General features: G+C 42.9%; 2 protein-coding genes across 11 annotated transcripts in view; one reads left to right on the top strand and one right to left on the bottom strand.

The window, feature by feature from the left end:
• The first annotated feature begins 330 nt into the window (after positions 1-330).
• Positions 331-16,412, top strand: LOC146991741 (protein NSUN7-like). The gene is made up of 13 exons (XM_085791861.1): positions 331-516; positions 1,419-1,556; positions 2,365-2,547; positions 3,910-3,968; positions 5,742-5,881; positions 6,037-6,189; positions 6,988-7,171; positions 8,730-8,943; positions 9,028-9,171; positions 10,119-10,220; positions 10,322-10,439; positions 13,131-13,251; positions 15,416-16,412. The coding sequence occupies exons 1-13, from the start codon at positions 474-476 to the stop codon at positions 16,292-16,294; spliced, it is 2,478 nt and encodes an 825-aa protein (XP_085647987.1). The 5' UTR covers positions 331-473; the 3' UTR covers positions 16,295-16,412.
• A 546-nt stretch (positions 16,413-16,958) lies between these two features.
• apbb2b (amyloid beta (A4) precursor protein-binding, family B, member 2b) overlaps positions 16,959-21,152 on the bottom strand; it is a 49,723-nt gene continuing 45,529 nt past the window's right edge. For 5 of the 10 annotated variants that reach the window (XM_085778010.1, XM_085778023.1, XM_085778029.1 and 2 more), the window contains one exon: positions 16,959-21,002. In XM_085778010.1, the coding sequence (XP_085634136.1) occupies positions 20,832-21,002 (171 nt within the window). In that variant the 3' untranslated portion in view covers positions 16,959-20,831. The remainder of the gene's footprint in view (positions 21,003-21,152) is intronic. The other 5 variants (XM_085778003.1, XM_085778018.1, XM_085777976.1 and 2 more) reach the window with 1 other exon arrangement.

The following is a 21,152-nucleotide window of genomic DNA, read 5'->3' as shown; positions in this document are numbered from 1 at the left end:
CACACATCATAAACACACACACACACACTAACTGCCCGTCGGAGCAGGTGACGGGAGTGACCCTCCTATCTGTGTCTGTGTCCTCATTAAGGGACCCAAAGATTAAAGAGCCTCAACATCTAAACTAAACAATTAAAGCTGCCACTCATATCACACATAATGGTCATTAAAGAATATGGTAAATAATTGTTTTATAATTACAATAGGCCAGCTTTATGTATTTTACTGTATATCTGTCACAGAGATGAGAGGCCTCCTTCATTATCATATTGTTGCCATGGCATCTCAAACTCAGGTCTCTCCTGGACAAAACCATGCATGACAAAGAGGTGATGAGTGCATCAAAGGCTCTGGTTCATGGGGACAGAGTGTGATACTCAGAGCACAGCAGGGAAAGAGTTTGAGAGCAGAAACCAGTTTGTGGTTAATAGTCACAGTCAGGATACTTGCTCGAGCTGCATTTCGTTGAGAATATGAGCTGTGTTGTTCCCATGAGGGGGATTCTGAATGACAAAGGTAAGACCTGCTATGCAATTTTAAACAGCCCATCATCGTCTATGCAGATTACACTAAGCTGCTGTAGCCTTTTCTTCCAGCGCTGCTTCTCTAAAGTGGACTTAGAGTTTCTCCTGTGCAGGACAGGAAACTGCCTCACACTCATTAAATCACTGCTGTTTGATATTCATTAATTTATTCCATTTGCACTGACGTGGCTTTATTGGACACGTTGCACATTTCTGGTCACTTCAAGCCTTCATTCGCACTTAAACATTGATGAGCGCTGTAAAAGCCGATTACACTCTGTTTTGTGTTTTTCTATTAATCCAGTTAAATTAGAGGCTAGTGGTCCCTGCAAACTTTTGGGTTTTAATCCTCAAGTCAAGTCAAGTGATGTCACTGAGCGCGTGCATGTGTGTGTGTGTGTGTGTGAAGCAGCTGCACAGGGATGAGTGAAGCAGGTCACTGAGAGGTGGACCTTTGTCCAGGGTCGGACAGCAGCCCATTATTTATTCATGCTGATGTATCTGACCGGCCACCTAATTGCACCAGGAGGAGCCCAATTACCCACAGAGGCCGAGCAACCGCACTGTCTCACATTCGGAGAAACTGGAGGGTGGATCACATGTCAGTCCTGACTGATGCCATGCGTCTTATTTACATTTGCAGAGCTCAATTTCAACTCTGTAAACAAGCAAAGTGTGAGTTTGTGTAGATGTTTGTTCAGCAAGAAGTAGAAACAGAGGGGCAGGTGAACGTCGCAAGTGTTTGGTTTGTTGTTGCTGCGATCATGGCAGACGAAGGTAAGGTCTTTATGCTGCTGCTTTTTTGCCATTGTTTTAATTTGTTTGTTTGTGTGACATGAACATCCAGCGCACACAAACTCTCTCTCTCACACACACACACTCTCTGTGCCACAGTGGGCTCCAGCACTAACGAGAGGTCGAGCTCTGTGACGGAGGAGATCTCACATCAAGACCACGACCAGCAGACCGACAAGAAGCCCCTCTCATTTCTGCTTCCTCTCCCTCGACTTCTTTCATCTTCACCTTCGCCAGGTAACTCACACTTCTGAATCTTTCAATATTTTATCACACACACTGGGGATATTTTATCATATACAAAAAGAATTCGGCCATATTTTCTTGTACGACGCGAGAGGTTCTTTATATTCTAACATCAATCAAGGAGACAGTCAGTGAAGTGTGGTTTCACTCTGATCAATCATGTGATGATAAAACATTAAACAATCGCTCAGGGCTTTTATTGTGGAAAGAAAGACAGGGCTCTCAAAGCTGTGTAGAGTCAGGTTGCAGTCACCTATAGCTGAGCTGTACGCACCAGACGAAGCAGAAAGAAAAAAAAAGACAAAGCGGCCTCCGACTTTTGAAACTTTATCCCAAAGTTAGAGTTTCAACCCTTCTACTTTCATTTGGTGATAGGCCTTTTCCACAGAACACACTTTGACGTGTCCCAGTAGGAAAGTGGAGGCTGTTAACAACGAGGTCTGCATTTCATTTATAGCTGCTTCAGTTTTAGGGTCAAGTTTAGTTCATGTTTTATTGCTGTAGCACATTTTGTACACAGCGCAACACAATGTGTGTCACATGAAACAAACAGAACAGTTCCTGGTATTGTCGTGCTGGTATAACTGGAAATGCCAAGTGTGCCTCACACACCCCATCAATAAGAAGTCTCACTTGTCTGTTCCTCTTTCTTCCTTTTTTTTATTTCCATGTTCATCTATTAACTTCTCTTCTAATTCCCCTTCCCTCCTTTCATGACCTTTCCTTAAATCACTTCTCCAATTTGCTCCAATAATCTATTTCACAAACTCACTCAACATCTTAATTCTTACTCCTCCAGTCTGCCCTCCATCAGATCAGGCCTTTCTGCAGGCAGCAGACGTTTTCCAGCGGCTGCGTGAGGAGAAGCCCATCACACTTCAACTCCTGCATTATGGGAAGAAAACGGACGCACCTCTGCCCGAGAGCGGAGACAAAACCACACAGAGACGGGCCTATCAACTCGCCTTCAACACACTCAAATGTATGATCGCTCTATTTGTGAAATAGTAAAGTCCCTCGTGTTGTTTTGGTAGTCACTTGTAAATGTAGTTTTGAGATTCAAGAGGACAGACTGATGGTTGAACATAAAGTCAGGAGGAAATTAATTTCAATCACTCTACTGCTACCTCTGCAGACCCTACCCACCCTCCTATATGTAAGGCAGCCTTATCTCTATAATGAATAGCATTGGAGCTGCAGCGTGTGTCAACTCCAATATTCACTTTTGAATAGCAGCTTCAACTGCAGACTGTAGATTAAATACTATACAGTCATACATTTCTTCTCTCCATGTGATTCCAAATTACTTGAGCAGGAGCTGCAGCAGATGCCTGTATGGGAGGTGATAAGATGGAGCATGCCATGGGCAAACACACACGTGGACTCATACAGTGGCCACACATATTTGTGCATGCGACCGCACATTTAAGGGGTGGCTAGTATGTTGACATGCAGTTTAGTTTTCATCCAGTTCAATATTAGAAAGGTCAAATGAACTGAAAATATCTTTTATACAAACAATGGTTGATATGATTCACATACTGTTGGTGATGGACCCACACGCTCATTGTTTTGTTTCTCTGACCTGCAACTATTTCGATTTGGATCAATCTCTTTGTCCTCATGTAACCCATATCCAGCTGCATACAGATGTTTTCACAGAGAAAACAACACATTGTACAGTACATTAACCCACTCAGAACCAAACAGAGGACAGCCACCATTAGCAACTAGCTGCAATGTAATAATGAAGAATGTGACAGCTAATGAGGAGGCAGCTATTTCCCTCAGGAGATGCTGGCAACCAAACCAGAGCTGAAATTAATTTGTAGTTTTTTCACTAACTGTCCACAGGTTCAAGGTTTGACTGTCAAAAATGTCAAAAACTGCACAGATACATCTTCTTTGTACATAGCAACCCTGAGTGACTAGATTAAAAAACTAAAATCTACTGTCTCTTTCCCAAGACTACAGTACATCCCTGTTACTGTGATCTAAACTAAAACTGTCATGTTGGCCTTTAAATGTGGCCAAATGAATATATCTCCTAATACTTTTTTACGGACTAGATCGTTTGTATGCGAGTCTGCTTGTCAAACATGGAACAGGCAGGAAATTTTGTACATGACTCCAGAGAGATTGGAGAAGATTATACAGGAAACACAGGTAAGATAAACATCACACATGCGTGGCACCAAACTGACAGCCAGCAGCATGCCTGCTCACCACACCTTCTGGGGTGTTACTACACATCCAAGATGGCACAGCAAGACAGCACATGAAAGCCAACCACTGTTTTGATTGTTTCTGTTCATTAACATTGTTTTTGTACATCTTCTTCTAGACCAAGATTTACTTGAGGACATCATCATTGACAGCTGCTTCCACACCTCTCAGCATATTGTGAGTGGTAACAAACCCAAAAGTGATTAAAAACCCTTCAGCGCTTACTCACTGATTGTTAAACTGTCTGGGGGTTATCTGTTGTCAAATGAAGTAGCTGCGCTCTCTCCGTCCATATGAGCATGCTCCGTTAGAATATGGTAAAAAATGCTGGCAAGGGAGACGGGGATGTGGTTAAAAGCCATTTGTATTCAGACGTGTGCGTAGTCTGGCCGGTTATAGGCGGCAAATGATGCATGCAGGAGAGAGACAGACGCACTACCCAACTGGGAGACTGTAAACGACACTATAAAACACTGTGCAATGACACATACGTGGACAAAAAGAGACACACTTAGCTTGTGCAGGAGTGTGTGTGTATGTGTAAATGATGACTTTACTGAGGGATGGGTGAAACATAGAGAGAGGTCGTTAGTCTGCAAGTGTGACTATAAAAACTGCCACAGCTCTTTGTAATTCCACACACACCTTTACTGCAATATTAACTCCTACACACACACACACACACACTTAGAAAAGAGGTTAAGGAAAAGGATAGCCATGAGGCAAAGATAGGAATGTCTCATCTTCTGTTTTCCTTGATACAATTACAATCAATATTGTTATATTAACGATAAATCCCTTTGTGTCTCACTACAGTATGTGCACATGAGAGACATGTAGATTTTCACCCTGTTTCTCCCTGGCTCCACAGACCAGTTTAACTTCTTTCTCATTGTTTTGGTTTTATACATTGATTTTTTAATTGCTATTTCAACTCAGCAACAAAGTATGCCTCCCTCTACACAACTCCACCAGAATCTCCATCTTCCAAATTCATGAATGTGCAATACCAAAGGCCAAAGATACAAAGATGGAAGCATCCATCAAGTTTTCTACTTGGTTTCACTGACCCTCTCTGTGTGCTTGTCATTCAGGGTGTGGGCTGGTCCCAGTGGATAAATTCAAGGTTAAATTTATTTTCTCCACCATTGGAGAGACTCATGTTAACTCTACTCTCTGATCATAGCAATTGTGCTATTGTTTTATTTTTCAGACCTTTTCCCAGCAGTAGATGCTCTTCCCATGCACTCACCTCAACATCACCACTGGTTTTCTTTTCAGGGTAGAAATGCTCCCACTCTTTGTCATTGTCTTTAAATTGGCACTGTCAAACTGGCTCTATCCATTAGCTTGGGTCAGACGTTCCTCATCTTCCCTCATCTCTTCTTCCTTCTTTTGTCCTGCTTACAAACACAAACACAAACACAATCTTTTTTTAATTGGCTGGAATTGTCGACACAAGTCACTTTGCCCCCACCCCCCCCCCCCGAGCCTGGACAGCGGAGGAACAGTTTATTATATTTCAGAACACAAAGCCAGTGGACCATGACCATTCACTGAATGTCATTATGTGTTTTAGATTACTTAAATGTACTAGTTCAGTCTCTGCTCTGTTTCCAGACACAACAAACAGCAGTTTTTAATGAAGGAGCTCCTGAAACCCCCACTCTATATCACAGCACCAACAAACAGTTTAATGTAGCAATTAAATGGTCAACAGAATGGAGTATTAAACAGGTAAAGAAACAGCTATTTCCCTCAGGATTGATGGAAACCAAACAAGCATAGTGAAGTGTTAACATTAATGTCAGAGTTGTGTATGGCTTGTTTTTGACCCCCCAGATGGTTTAAGATGTAAGTGAAGAAGTCAGTATCATGGAAGTCACTGACGATGACTTCATTAGAACAATCTTTGAAGATGTGGTTAATGAAAGTGTTCATGTTTTGCAGTCCACTGATTTGTTGCCGTTGGCAATGGTGATGCTGTTCGACCTCCAGGACCGAAGGTTTGTGATGCGTGAACATTCGACGAAGAATCAGGAGGACGAGTCTCTACAGGAAGTCAGGGACCTGGAGAGGAGTCTGCACAGGTGTGTGTGTGTGTGTAAATGTGTAAACGTGTGTTCATATATCTTTGAAAATGTTTGATGATTCATTGGCTATGTGTTAACACTTTTCTAACAAGGTTAAATCTGGAAATTGGCAAAACTGACAACTGACTGTACATGGTGTGTGTGTGCTACAGGTGTAAGACAAAGCTGGCAGCATCTTTAGCTCGCTGTAGAGTGAAACAGAATCTGCAGAGCGTCTCCTGTTTTCTGTCGGATCCTGTAAAAACCAAACAGCGCAGAGCCAGACGTCTGCCACTATACGCATGGGTCAATACACTCAGGACCAGGTACAAATGTTAATATAGCACATTCAGAAGTTTATTCTGCTCGTATTTGTCTTTGCTTTTAGTTCATCAATGGTCAATAACAAAGAAATAGTGAAAATAGTTAGTGGCACAAAAAGCTGCTACAAGCACTGAGCTCTTTGTCTAACGTGTATCTGCTATCACATTGAGTATGCTAACTGCTCTTGTTTTTTGGCATTCAGTAGCTTTCCATCTTGCTTTCTTCTTTGCCCCAAACTCAACACACACACACACAATCTATTTGAGTATGAATCTGATGATGGGTTTGGCATAGTGCACAAAAGGAGATGTTGTTGCAGTATGAGGTTAATGGTAGGTGAGGAAGGTTTAGCCCCACTGAACTCCCTCTGTCTTAAAGCAGAAGTAAGCGGAATGTTTCCGACAGCAATCACTTCTATAGAGTGTTTGGTCTGAAACACGGGTCTGTCAGTCACTCTGCTCTGCTCTGAGCCGAGGAGAAAACTTTCCTTGTATCCTACAACCTTTATCCAATGAGGAGAGAGAACGGCATAAAGGGGCGGTCCTCTCTGTGTGTGCAGCCAAGGGATGCGCGTGAATGTTGTGGTGACGTAGGGACAAGGGCGGGGACTGCTAACTCCATCGGCTGACAAGAAGTTAGCCAAAACGACCGAATCGCTTACTTCTGCTTTAAGGGCAGAAGATGCCTCTGTACAGTATAGAAGTGAATTGGACACTGAAGTGAATAGATACTAAACAATAGCGACTGATGTATCTACATGACATATTCTTGTATAAAATGTTGTGTCTTGTTCTCCTCAGTGTTGAAGAAGTGTGTGAAGCATTGCAGAGTGCTGACTTGCGTGAAGTGAAGAGCATGACTGACCTGAAGGACCCGACGTTCTGCAGGGACGCTCTCTGTCCAGACACACTCGTCTTCCCCCATCAGCTTCATGCCCTGGTCCAACACTGCAGCTTCACTGCCACACATGTACTGAACATACAGGTAGAAATCTGTGTGTAGTGAAGCGTGTAACTCAGCTAAAAATAGGGTTAAAATCCCAAATGACAAACATACTCACTTGTCCAAGGAGGTTGTGAAGGACAGGAACAAGACGTGAGTGATGACCGGTGATGACTGACTGAGGGATAAAACCTACTACAATGAGGACAGAGAGTTTTTATTATTTAAAGTTAAAAAACAAACAAACAAATGAACAGTGACATTAAAGCAGAAGTAAGCGGAATATTTGTGTTAATATAAATAATAAAAGTCTCTGGTCTGTCCAGGACGAATTTCTCCCAAGGGAGTAAAGACAAACTAACTAATATAAGTCTTAAATAGTTATATCTTCCGACGGCAATCACTTAGAGTGTTTGGTCCGAAACTCGGTTCTGTCAGTCACTCTGCTCTGCTGTAAGCTGAGGAGAAAACTTCTTGTATACTTCCTTGTATCCTACAACCTTTATCCAATGAGGAGAGAGAACGGCATGAAGGGGCGGTCCTCTCTGTGTGTGCAGCCAAGGGATGCACGTGAATGTGGTGACGTAGGGACGAGGACCAATAGATCCATGACGAGGGCGGGGCTGCTAACTAACGAAGTTAGCCAAAACGACCGGATCGCTTACTTCTGCTTTAAAACTACCTTATTCTGGAGGTCAGTGTGGTCAGATTATGGTCTGAAAATAGAGATCACCCTTGATTGGCGAAATAATATGAACATAACATTACAACAACAAAAATGAAGTGGGGCAGCAACAGAAAACCGGCAGATAGGCCTAACTCTTGTTGTCTTTCTATCTGATATCTGTCCACTTGAATGGAGATGAGTTCTTAGCAGCAAAATCCCGGTGTCGTTCCGAAACGAGACTAACGTTGCCTGCCCCCACTACTGTAACTCAGGAGGAACTCACTAACGAATTCATAGACATGAATTCACCTACTTTCTGCACTTCTTGTTGTGGATTCTTGAAAGTCTCCCGAAGTCTCGCGAAGTCTCGCGCGAGAGTCACGTTCACCCGCCCGCGGCGCCCACAGGTAGAGAACAAACAACAGCCAGACTGCTACGAAAACGTTATATCTTTTATATACAGTCTATGTCTCTATGGTCGAGTTGATAGTCCTTTGTTGATAAAAACAAACGGGAGCTTCAGATGACCTGTAAAGTGTAAACATAGTGAAAGCGTCAACTTGACTCTCGCGCAAGCAAGACTTGACTTTGTATCACAGCTCCGTTTACAAACATGTCGGCTTTCTTGAGGCTGTCTGTGGGGGGAAATGCGGTTTTGTGGATGTAAATAAATAGCCTAAGCAACCCAAGATCCCTTATACGCTGCTGTGGCGATGTGGGGACAGAGTAGACACAACAGCATTAAAAAGAAAATCTTCAGTGTAATTCTTTAAAATATTAGGAAACTGGAGCCCCGGGTTGAATTAGCCTGCAATTGTCCTTTAAAATAAATAGCCTAAAGTAATTTGTTTGACTAGCAGCACAGTAGTCTACAGTTTTGTTATGGAATAATGAATAATGAATATGCTGTATGTGCACCTTGTCTCTCTGCAGGACAGAAGTGTGTGTGTGGCAGTAAGTGCGTTACGCCCCCTGCTGTTTGACAGCAGCGATGTCCTGGTGGTGGGCTCTTTCTCAGGTGTGACTGTGGCTCACATCGCTGTGGCAGCTGCTGCTCGCTCCGGCCGAGTGCTGGTGTGTAGCCCTGATCACACAATCCCACAGGTAGAAGAGGTTCAGGATCAACTCAAACAGATGGAAACCAAGAGTGAGTGTTATATGGCTACTCCATGAAGTCTATTGATGACTAGGCTATCTGTTGATGTTCACACTTGTTCCTCTACATCCGTAGATGTTCGCTTCCTGTCAGAGGCTTTCCTCAGTCTGCATGAGTATGATGCCTCCGTCCAGCGTTTAAAGGTTATCATTGTGCTGCCTCAGTGTTCATCCTCTGCCCTCAATGACCCTGTGCCCACCATGCACAGTGAACATGGAGGTATGTCATTTTAGGGAGGAAGGGATGAAACAGCAGGTAGAGAGTGAGATAAAGAGAGAGGCCCAGCAGTAAATCCTCACAAGACTTTAAATGTCACACGATCAGTATCTGAGAGAAAAAGGCTTCAATGACATATGAGCCGATTGGCATGAGATTTGTTAAATAACTCACATAATTTTTTTGTCCAGTTTATGTGTCTCCATCTTAATGTGACATTTAGTGCATACAATATGTTTATTTGTAGAATAAAATTAATCATGTGATTACCTCAAAAAAGTCTGTAAAAATATGTAAGACAAAAAAAAGGCTGCTGAAAATGCCATGTATGGAAGAATTATAATGCTCAAATTACTACAAACCAGCCAATGTAAAACGAAATATGACTGATATGAATATGATCGGACAGGTGATTATTTCATTTATGTGTGACAGTCTTAAAAGAAAAAGTTCCATAAGCTTCTAAAAAGGAGTGTGTTCAAACATTTAAATACAACTGTTAGTGTTTATTTTGTTTAAATTAATTTAAATTTTCTATAGACCATGACCGTATGAACCGCAGGAATACATAAATGCAGCTATTTACCAGGTTTATGTCAAAAAATAGAGGGTATGGACAAGTAAAAGCAAAGTGAGAGTGATAAAAAAAGGAACTAGAATAGAAAATGAAGTCTGTGCAAATTCTCATTTGTCCAGGTCAAAGATATCTCTAGACAATTGAATCAGGTCAACTGGACTTAGCTTTTGTATTTGAAGACCTGCCTTCCTTCCTTGAGGAAGCCACTTGGATAAGGGACAAAACATCTTCAAAGACAAAAGCTATGTCCAGTTGACCTGATTCAATTGCCTAGAGAATAGAAAATGAAGTTTTGTATAAGTGTCTGTAGTAATATGCAGAAGTGGAGAGTTTGTATTGTGTAAATGTTAAATATGTCTTATTCTGTTGACAGACTGGGGTTTATTACCTGAATTATCTCACGGTTCTGTTTCCCAGCGCAAAATACACATAATGGCCACTCAGCAGGCACGACTACTAGCACACTCTCTGACCTGTGAGTGCATCACACACACAAACACACGCACAGGAATATGAGGTTATTCTTCATTCATTCATTCATTCATTCATTCATTCTGTCCTTTCTCCATCTGTCAGTCCCAAAGGTTCAGACTGTGGTCTACTGCACACGCTCAGTGTATCCTGAGGAAAATGAGCAGCTGGTGAAAAGAGTGTTAGAAAAAACACAGACCCACCCCAAACTGCTGCCCTTCAGGTAAACACACACACACACACACACACACACACACACACACACACACACACACACACACACACACACAGAGCCCTCTCTTTGTGCAGGGTATTAGGTCTCTGTCTATTGAGTATTTAATTATGCAATCAGACTTTTCATTACCTGTCCACAGGCTCAACCGCAAAACTAATGAGAAACCTGAAATTAGCAATGAGCTGTGTCCTCTACAGGACAAACAGAAAGCAATAGTACAAAAGAAAGCATAACAGTGAAGGTATGCACCTTGTTTGCCCTCTTTCCCTACCCCACCCACATAACACAGAGACAGATGATTGGCACCTGAGCTTTTCTCAGAAGGACTTTTACTTTGAAGCTGAGTAGCTAATGGTGCTTTTACTGTCACTGGGAGTTTGTCATATTGTTTTATTCTTTCATCCACTAAGGGACTTCTCTTCACTGAGTTCAAACAAGATGTCATTTTAGAAGACGGACCTTATGGCTTCAGTCTAAAACAGAAACCTGGTTGTTACCTGGTTCTGATTGACTGCTGTCTCCATTAGTTACAGGACTGATGTTGTCGTGTTTGTTAATGTTTTACACCTTGGCAGCAATGCACATTGGGTGGTTGTGAATTTACCTTCCTGCCATGTCTCTAATCACTGAATTAAATAACAGTAACAACAGAAACATGGGGACTTATTATCAGTGTGAGTCAGTACTGTATGTGTTGAAGTGGTCTCTGCTTCTCCTAGAAACTGTCAGTATCTGTCAGAGCCACAGTGAGCCAGGAGACAACGAGGCAGGTGTAGGCTGGCTACCCCTCATTCTAGCCCCCACCATGGTGGCAGCAGCTCTGAAGTAACAGTACATATCACCACAGATAATATAGTTGAAAGAAGGAGCCTAACTCAAAAACTGTTGAAGTAGCCATGCATCGATGAAGGGACAGGACCAAACACATAAAAAAGATTCAAACACTGTATTCAAGCTGATAAATGAGCAAAAAGAAACAAAGACTCCTGTTTACTGAGAATCCTATACAGACCTGACACCAGTCTATTCTTAGACTGAGCAGCAACCACAGCTATGCTAATAACTAGGTCAACACTGGCAGCACAGACAACCACAGATTCAGATGGTTCATCATCACATATGCAACATTTCAATACAGTGACTGTGTGTTTCCACTGTGGATCTGGCGTAACCCCCCAGAAAAGTCAGGGTTTCACATGTGACATTACAAAAGAATCAAATAAATAAAACTTCAAATAAAATATGCTATCTGCTAGCCGCTGACTTTGGACACAACAGACTCTTCATGTCATCAACTTACAGGATACAGGCAGTTATCATTAGCACAACCAATGACACTGTGTCAGACAGCCACTGCCAGGTAACACAAACAGAAAATAATAATAGCCTACAACAACAAAACTACAGTAATATCTGACCAATAAAAATGTGTATCGTTAAGGGATAAAATAATATTTCAGACCAGCTAAACCAGACAGCTAGAAGGTGAAGTTTTCTCTTCAGTTTAAAAAGACATTAGCATTGGTGCACACCTGTCTTGGATTAACTGAGGGGTCTTGATGGTTCGGAGCTCACAGGTATGTTAGAGTTGTTCACCATGATACCATACAAGCAGCTGACCTGAAACTACCAACCAGAGTCTCTCATGTAAAGTTATTCATTAAAATCTCACAGCTTCATTGCACCTGTTTCGGGCCATAAAATTTAAAGTTAACAAAAACCCGTTAAAACAACACAAGGAGCCTCACTGTGGTCCCTCTGAGATTAAAACTGCTCTGGGCCACAATTGTTAAACTTTTTTCTGTTTCCATCCCCACACACACACACACACACAAGAAATGTGTAGGCCCTACTTTCTCAATAAAACTGAACAGTATCTCTAAAACAGATTTTCACTGAGAAGATTTTATGTGGACAAAGGTCATATTTGCCCATGTCTTAGATAGATTTAGACACAGATTTACTGGTCCACTGAGAATTAACCTCAACATTTGCAAGTATATTTAATGCTTGGAGGCCATTACACCAGATGTACGATATATAGGAACCAGCAGTGACAGCTGGCTCATAAACATGAACACACTGACTATTTGCCTGGAGAAACTGAGACTGCCCACTTACCTAATAAACAGTGCATGTGTACTGTCGCAGTGATGTTGACTGATGTATGTGCAAATACTATTATGAGTGATAATTAAGCCTACTACTGAATCAAGATACCAGACCGAATGTGTAACATGGTTACAGAGTGTATATTAGTGTATATTAGCATGTAGGTGGTAACCGGTCTTAATTCATATACTGACTTATAGTAAAGTAAAGTACATCTGAGGTTGATGGAAAGGTATTTGCTCATAAACCAAAGTCTTGGACAAATGATAACCTTGTGCTGTGGAGACATCTGGACCAAATTCAGATATTTCATTGAGAGACAAAAATTTCAACCTCATGATGGCGCGAGATGAAAAGTCTGGGACTGACAAAACACACACAGAAAAACGATTAAAATGCCACATTTTCCTCCTCAGAGTTATTTGTTTTACCTTGGAACCATTTCCTGCATGCAATTCCTCAAGTGTCAATCATGAATTAATGTGAAAATGCTTTATAGCATCTTTTTCTCCCCTGTGAGCTGTAGTCGCTCTGCAGTCTCACCTGCTGCTGTGCTCCTCTTCTCAGGGTGAATGGGCCAATTTTCCCTGATGAATCTGAGTCAGGAGACGCAGCAGACGCCAAGTTCTTCAGACTTGAACCATCTGAGTTCACCAACGGCTGCTTTATAGCCAGACTGTCCCGACAGGTGAGAGAGCAGACAGTGTGAGGAGGAGGGGGGGGGGGGGTGATAGAAATGTAGAGGGCAAGGTTGGGTTTGGAGATTGAGGGGGATGGAGAGAGATTTCGTGGCGCGTGTGTGTGTGTGTGTGTGTGTGTGTGTGTGTGTGTGTGCTGTGCGTGATTGCTTTGCGACGAAACCTTTCAGTGGTGCTGAGGCTGCACTCTTTTACTGTCTGTCTGCTGGGAGGTCGGCCGGCTCTGCTTGTCTGCACATACACACACTCTTGCTCTCTCTCTCTCTCTCTCTCTTTCTCATGCACACACTCACACACTCACACACTCACACACATCATTTCTCCCTGAAACACTGCAGCATTATTCCAATACACCATAAAAAAAGAGACAAGTTAAAGATGAAATACACCCGAGCCGCTGAAACATTTCAGTACTTTAGAGCCGAGATGAATGGATAATTCTCTGTATCGTTCTTCCAGCCATCCATCCCTCCCTCCCTCCCTCCCTCCCTCCACCCCTCTGGTCTCGTTGCATCACCTTGCTGCTTCATCTATTTACCCCCTCCTCTGTCTTTCCTCTTGCTCTACTCATAAAACCAAGAAAAATACAACAGAAGGAAATGAGATGCTGCTGCTTTGCTCCCCTGCAGCTCGAAAAATGGTGCAGAGAGGAGACTTTGCTTGTGTGTGTGTCTGTGTGTGTGTGTGTGTGTGTCGTTCCAATAAACACAGGCACACACTCACGCACACCCATACATAGACACAGTGGCAGAGTCAGCTCACCTTCCCAGTGCCAGTGAAATCATTTAAAATCTAATGTTCATTCAATTAAATGGACACTCACTCATTGGACACCTTTGGTCAAACTGTGCCGGTGGATGAAGGGATTGGAAAAGAAAGAACTAGTCACCTTGAAATCTGTCCGTTATGTCTGTATAAAACTTTCACAGACAGCACCCCCCTTCAATTATTGTTGAGATATTTTTTGTTTGAATTAAAACTGTAGGACAGGACGATCAGCCCTACAGCCCCGCTGAAGACGGACATCTTCATTAAAAGAGAATCCCTTTGGGGGGGAAAAAAACTGAAATATTATGTTAAACTCATCCGACAAGCTGCCATCACTCTCTCTATACAGTGTAGGCTTCCACATGTTATAACGAACTCTCAGTGCAGCAGTGTAATTAAAGTTTTGAGGTTTATAAATGACTCAGAGCATATAACGCTGTCAGTAAGAAAGGTGAAAAACAGATTAAACACTGGAGAGTGAATGAAAGATGCAGTTGCAGTACTTTGAGCAGTGAGCTGAACATCATTCAACTTTCATTAGAGAAGACACTTTATGAAGATTCAGACTGACAGGTGGAGACGGGAGGAGGAGGAGGATGGGGAGAGAAAGGCTTAGAGGAGACATTTTCTCTTTTAAATTCAACTGTGGATAAAGACTCTGATTTACTCTTGTGCACACGTACAGCCAAATTTGTGGGTGGTGTTTTGGTGTTAAAGGGACTGCTGGCTACAGCCTGTTTACACCCTCAATCACTCAGCTGCCTGTAAAACATATTAGGAGGCTCTGTCTGCTCGCCTCTTCATCGTTTCAGTTCACCAACAGAACCTTATGAATGATAATTGGTCAGTCCAACAATCTGGTAAAATAGTATTAAAAATAGTAAAATATCTAAACTATTGGATAGATTGCCATGACATTTGGTACAGATGTTTGTGTCCCTTCTGCAATTCTGGCAAAGTCCAATTTTAGTAACTGATATTCAGTCAATTCAGCTAATTTTATATGACCTACTGTATAGGAGATTGGTTTCACGTGGTAACAAACTGCAACAAATACATGACACACACAAAAAAAAGAAGTTGCTTTAGTCTTTTTATGTGCTGATACACAGTTAGCACCAGGCCATGCAAATACAGCTGATAGCACCGCCATAAAGTCTTAGGAAGAGAGGAGGAAAAGATAAGTGGCTTAAATCCCCACTCTGCTCTGTGGGGATGTAAAACCCATCAAACCCCCCGTGAGTTCTCCTCTTCACACCTCCCTCTTCACTGCAGGGTCACTTTACGACTGCATTTTGTTGTAAAGATGTCCTTGCTGCTAAGTTACCGTGGAGACCTGTTGTATCTCAACACTACATCTTAAAGTGCCCTTGCTTTTTTCCCCAGGCAGATCCCACAAAGGTGGAAACGGCCCAGGATGTGCTGGCACGGGCAGCAGCGAAGGGTCTCCTGGGTGGAATCGTCCCCGAGCCGTCCAAAACCGGCAAAAGGGGGAAAAACAAGAAGAATCGTGGGGCTTCGTCCCCCTCAAACCAAGAGACACAGGCAGAGGGGAAACTTGGAAATGGGCAAGACCCAGTTGCACCTTCAGAGGACGAAGATGAGAGAGGGGAGGGTGAGGAGAGAGAGAAGGAGGGAGATGAGGTGGGGAAGGAGGAGAAGAAGAGCAGAGGGCACAAAGGGCGAAAGCGAAAGCTGCAGCCAAAACAAAGCAACAAGGCTCCTGTCGTCTCCAAACATCTACCTAAAACTCCCCAGAAGAAACTGACGCAGAGAAAAATCAACCAACCACATCACAAGAAGCGCCTGGCGAAGCGTAAACGGAGACGATTCCCTCGTCTCACGCTGACGTTGATGTCCTCTGAGAAACCATCCAACCACTTGTCTTCCATCACAGCCCTCGCACACAAGCTAAATGACAATCCAGTGGTCAAATCACAGGAGGCCGTCCTCCTCAGCAGCGCCTCTTCACCTGCAGGAAAACATCCCCCACCTGCTCGTCCTGCTCCCTCCGCAGCCTCCAAGCAGCTGCAGAGACACGTCGCGCAGCCAGAGACGGCAGAGAAGACGCTGAAGGACGCAGATAAACCGGCGAGCCTGTCTAAAGTCGGGAAAATGACGGTCAGACCAGGGAAGGGGTTGAAGGCCTCGGATTCTGGCCTCCCACCCATTTCCTCTCCGTCCTCCAGCTCCGTTCGCAGCAGCTCTCTGTCCCAGACCAACATGTCCGCATCCTCGTCCCAAGTCTCTCTGCCTGGATTATAGTAGAGACGTTGCTATTAAGACTTTATCACATCAGCAAAGCACTCTTTTGAGTAAAATATTCAGAATTATTACAAAAGAGAAGAAAATATAATGTTTATATTACATTATACATGTTTTTAATGAAACAGTAAATCAACTGATTCATAAGCTGCTCAAAAGAAATGTGACAGTTTTAATAACTCAGATATCACTATCGTTGTGGTAGTTTTCTGTTTCATGATTGTACTGTAAATGAAGTCATGTACAGACTGTGTTTAATATTTAACAGAGTCTTTACATGAGCTATTACTGGAGGAGGTTGAAGGGCGAGTATTTTATGTTCTGCTGTAGAGATGTTATAATATAATATAATCATTGTACGACCATAGATGATTTTGTTGTAGTTGCATGATAAATCACAAGTTCAGTGATACTGCATGATGCTGCTATTTTAGAGGGAGGAAAACAACATCAGCACCTGCACCTGGGAGGATGTTGAAAACTCCCAATTTTCAAAACTTAAATAATAATAAATAAAATTCTTACCTTCTTCTGTGGTATGGTAAAAATGTTCACTTCATAAACCTCCAATCTTGGTTGAACTGTTCTTCTGTTCACAACAAAACCCAGTGGGAACAAACAGCTCGACACGCTAACGCACACACAGACACACAGAAGTCCAGGGTTGTATTTTATAATGCTGTTTATTCTCACAATTGGTTACATTGATAAAGTGTACAAATCAGTGAGCAGCAAACGGAAGCCAGCACATCCATCTGTGGGAAATGGAGTGTGTGTGTGTATTCTTGTTGTTGTCGTCTATATGTGTGAGCTTGACAGAGATACAGAGAGTCCACTGCTGTTACTATCATCATCATCCTCCTCCTCCTCCTCCTGTCCAGACCAGCAGTGGACCTCCAGCTCTCAGGGCACTGTACAAGGTGAAGATATATTCCTTTATCTGCCTTTTTCTGCAAAGCGGAGCTTGTTGTAGCATTGTGAGTTAACCAGAGACTGAGACAACGACACTGAGTCAAGAGACTTTACTTGCCCCAACTAATAAAATCAGTATATACCTTTATAAAATAGAATAAATAAAATAAAAAATATTTCTGTTCAGTACATACAGTCGCTCTTTCAACCGTCCAAGGGCATGCAAGGCTTTTTACGACTTTCCATTTGAAAAGAATGCATAGATAATTGCTCAGTTAAATTCAGTATCAACTTAAGTGACAACTGTGAAAATTTCCAATCGCCTCTCCTGTTTTCATTATTTGCTCTCGTATTTTTCTTATCTACAACAATGTATATCAGTATTTTACACTTTGGCCATTTGGTGAGTTGTCAAAAAAGGCATTTCATTTCAAGAAAATAATAGAAAACTAAAAGACATTCAAAAAACAAAAAAAAGATAGCTTATAACAATGATTAATGCCAAATGTTACATTAAATGGATTTTATGTACACAACAACTTTTAGTCATCTCGTTCACATTTCAACATCCTCGTGACAAAAGAAGGTGACGCGGCTGAGTTCTCTCAACAAAATCTCAATTACACTTCTTGTTCCTTCCTCTGGGTTTTGTTAATATCGACAGAGAACAAGTCGCAGGTTCAGCTGTAACAATCTGACCATTCACTAAGTCCCATCCCTGTTGCTACGCCTGTGAAGCTGTCCTCTCTCACACGGCTCATATCAAGTTACAATGACAATGCAGGATTTTACATCATACATTTGAAATCCGCAGCAACGAAACAATTGTCCTTTCACACGCAAACAAATGCAACTTTTTGTGTCGAACAATTGACTGTGGACTTTCTAATCAGTTAGTTTAATCAGCCGTTAGCTAGAACTAGACAAGCCAACTAATTTTTTAACTGCATCCTTGTAAAAATGAACGTGATGGCTGATAAGGCAGCTGCAGCTGATGTAACGTAACGTAATGTAACTCACATCCCACCTAAGGAGCAGCAGTAAAGTTTTCTAAAGGGAGATGTTATTCTAACAAAACCCTTGGATGATACGATAGAAAAAAACAACTGGAAAATAAGACAGTGTTAGGATTTAGGGTCATGTTCAAAGGTTCAAAGTTTGGCTGGAGATGCTGGAGTATAAATTTCCAGGAGGACATTGCTCTGCGCCCTGATTCTGATATACCGTCACCGTGGCTCCTACAGGAGGAATGTAATATTTTTCTAATGTAACCTGTTACCCCACAAACTAATATAGTTTTCTAATGACTGGCCTCACCCTATCAGGTCACACACATAACCAAGAGTTTCTCTAAAAGCCTAATAATATACAGGAGCTGGTGTGACAACACACAGTGCTGACAGTATTTTCAGAATCCCCAAAGACTCTTCTGACAAGAAAATAAAAAAATCCTCCATCTGCTGAACAATTTAAAAAAAAAGATTTGAGACTCACTCTGTCCAGGTAGTTGGCTGGCTGCCATCTTTGTTTTGATTCATGAACAGGTTGAAATGCTTTTGTTTAATCATTCAGCAAGCGGACTGATGATTGATGGTTAAAGAAGGCTTCAGGAATCCTGGAAATACCTGCATAATGATGGGATGTCTTTCTACCAAATGGCATACTGCTGCCAGTTACCCAGGCAGACTGCGCTATACTATAACATTTCAATATATATAGCACATGAACACATTTAGTTCTATTATATACAATTTGCTTTTGATTTTGGAAAAGGCCACAAAAAAGAGACACCACCATCTAAACTTTGATTTGGCAATCTGTATCCTCCTACTGCTCTAGTCTGACTGACAGGTGCTTTAGCTAAATGGTCAGATTTTAAGCATCTACCTGGTACAATAACCAACTTCACTAGTTATAACCTTCCATGCTTGTCAGATATGTGATAATAAGGAGCTAGAAGTGAATAGTTGAGATTTTTGTGAGGGGGGGAAAAAAACACAAAAACAGAGTGAAAAGCATGTGATCTTGTGGCGATGATGAAAGATGTACAGTAAGTAAGTAGGCAATGAAAAAAAAAAAAATGTTCGGCGCATTCAAGTGAACAGAACCCTGGAGACAGATAGACAGCAGCCCAGGAAAGGTCCCATTGGTTCGAGTCAACATGTCTGTTGGCTTTACACTCAAATTGCCAAGGCTGGAGATAAAGTCGCCCTCTCTCCTTCCCAACTCCTCTTGGTTCAGACAACATCATCGCAGCCATACCCAAGTATAAAAACACATTCCTCAAGTCTTCTTCTTCACCCTCCAGGCTTTCTTACGCCGCCAATCCCCATTTTATTAGTCGACATGAAGTCTCTGAGGACTGATACTGAGGTGGGATTTAAAGTCAAATTTCCTCCAGCATGTGTATCAAAGAGCAGCAGCGGCGGCGGTGGCGGCGGCATGCTGATGTCTCAGAGTGTGGAGCAGCAGTCTACTGTAGTAGTGTTGACCAGAAAGCAGGGGAGCAGAGGAGAGAGACCTTACGCTGCCCTTCCCTGCGTCTCTTCCTCCATTATGGCTATCGTCTGTCTTTTTTTCCGAGGGATTAACAGAGGAAATCGAAACGAGATGTAAACAGAAAGCGTGCGCAGGATGTTTTTCGGGTGAAAGGTCACCGCTCGTTTAAACCCGTCCAGGCTGATTCGTGCACAGCTGATGAGAAACAAAGAGCTACAGTACGAAGAGACAGGATAAACAATGTGGCTTCTGATTTCTCACCCCGTCAGTCTCTGAAAGCAGCAGCAGTGTATTGATATTGTCTAGAGAGAATGATTCACCTTTCTATAAAAAGTTCATGCAGGACCAGTTGAACAGATGAGTGTGTCGACTGCAAAGGCCAAATCTCTTCAGCCTCTAGCAGCTCCCTTCTTTCTTTTGTTCATTGCTTACTGATCGGACACGATGGCTTTCATGATTCCTTTCCTTCCATTTAGTCACTAATGTTTAAGTTACAGGCTACTGAGGATAATGAGAACGAGGGACAGAGGGAGGGGGGAGGGGGAAGCCACTACAGACTAACAGGACGACCGGGTGATTGACAGGGAGGTGTGGCCAGGTGTGCAAGGTCATGCTGGCAGCACAGGCATAGACACAAAATACAATAAGATCATTGAGAGATCAGCAGTTTGGGCAGCAATGAGCTCGCTCATCACGCGTGCTGTGCTTGACGGAGCACTTCCTACTTCAATATTTGCTCTCTTCTCCTCACTCCTTCTCTGTGCCGAGGGGGATGAGAGTTACTTCTATGTACACCGACACCGTTACCATCATCGTTCAGAAGCTTCTCGTGGTTGTCCCTTCTCCGTGTGTGGGTCGAGTCTTTGTTTTGAGGAAACAAGACTTGAATTGCTGCTCGAGAGCCGATTAAAAACTCTCGAGTTGAAATTCCAAGTTGCTCCAGAAAAGCGGAGGAATCGTGACGCGGTTTCCCAAACCCGGGGGCTTTCGCTGTGTTTCAGTGGTTTACTGGGGTCTGTGGTGGCGACAGGTTTTGGCAGCAATGTGGCTAGTTACCATGGTGACTTGGGGGTGGGGGGGGTGGGGTGGGGGGCTGTGGCAGGGAGTCGGTAGTGCTTCGCCATGGTTACTGTGGCAACTCGGTGACGGGTCTCTTCTGTTTGAGGGTGTCGATGAGAGACAGGACCCCTCTCTTCACGCTGGTCGAGACCCGACGGGACACCGAGTCGCCTGGAGGCAACGAGCTGCAGGCCTTCTGGGAGGGGGGCCGAGCCACCAAACACTTCTGGTACCGCAGCTGAGAGAGAGAAAGAGAGAGAGAGAGAGAGAGAGTAAAAGAGAGAGTAAATAACAGAGAGTTACAACTGCTCAGTACAAGGCAGGGAAGGTGTGTGTGGAAGAGAGAGAAGTGAAGCTGCACTGGTGCAGGCTGCTAGCTGTGATCAAT

The sequence above is a fragment of the Trachurus japonicus genome, chromosome 1 (assembly GCF_045865225.1).
Source record: "Trachurus japonicus isolate A0001 chromosome 1, Traja_1.0".
Taxonomy (NCBI): domain Eukaryota; kingdom Metazoa; phylum Chordata; class Actinopteri; order Carangiformes; family Carangidae; genus Trachurus; species Trachurus japonicus.
This window is presented reverse-complemented; position numbering and strand designations above follow the sequence as displayed.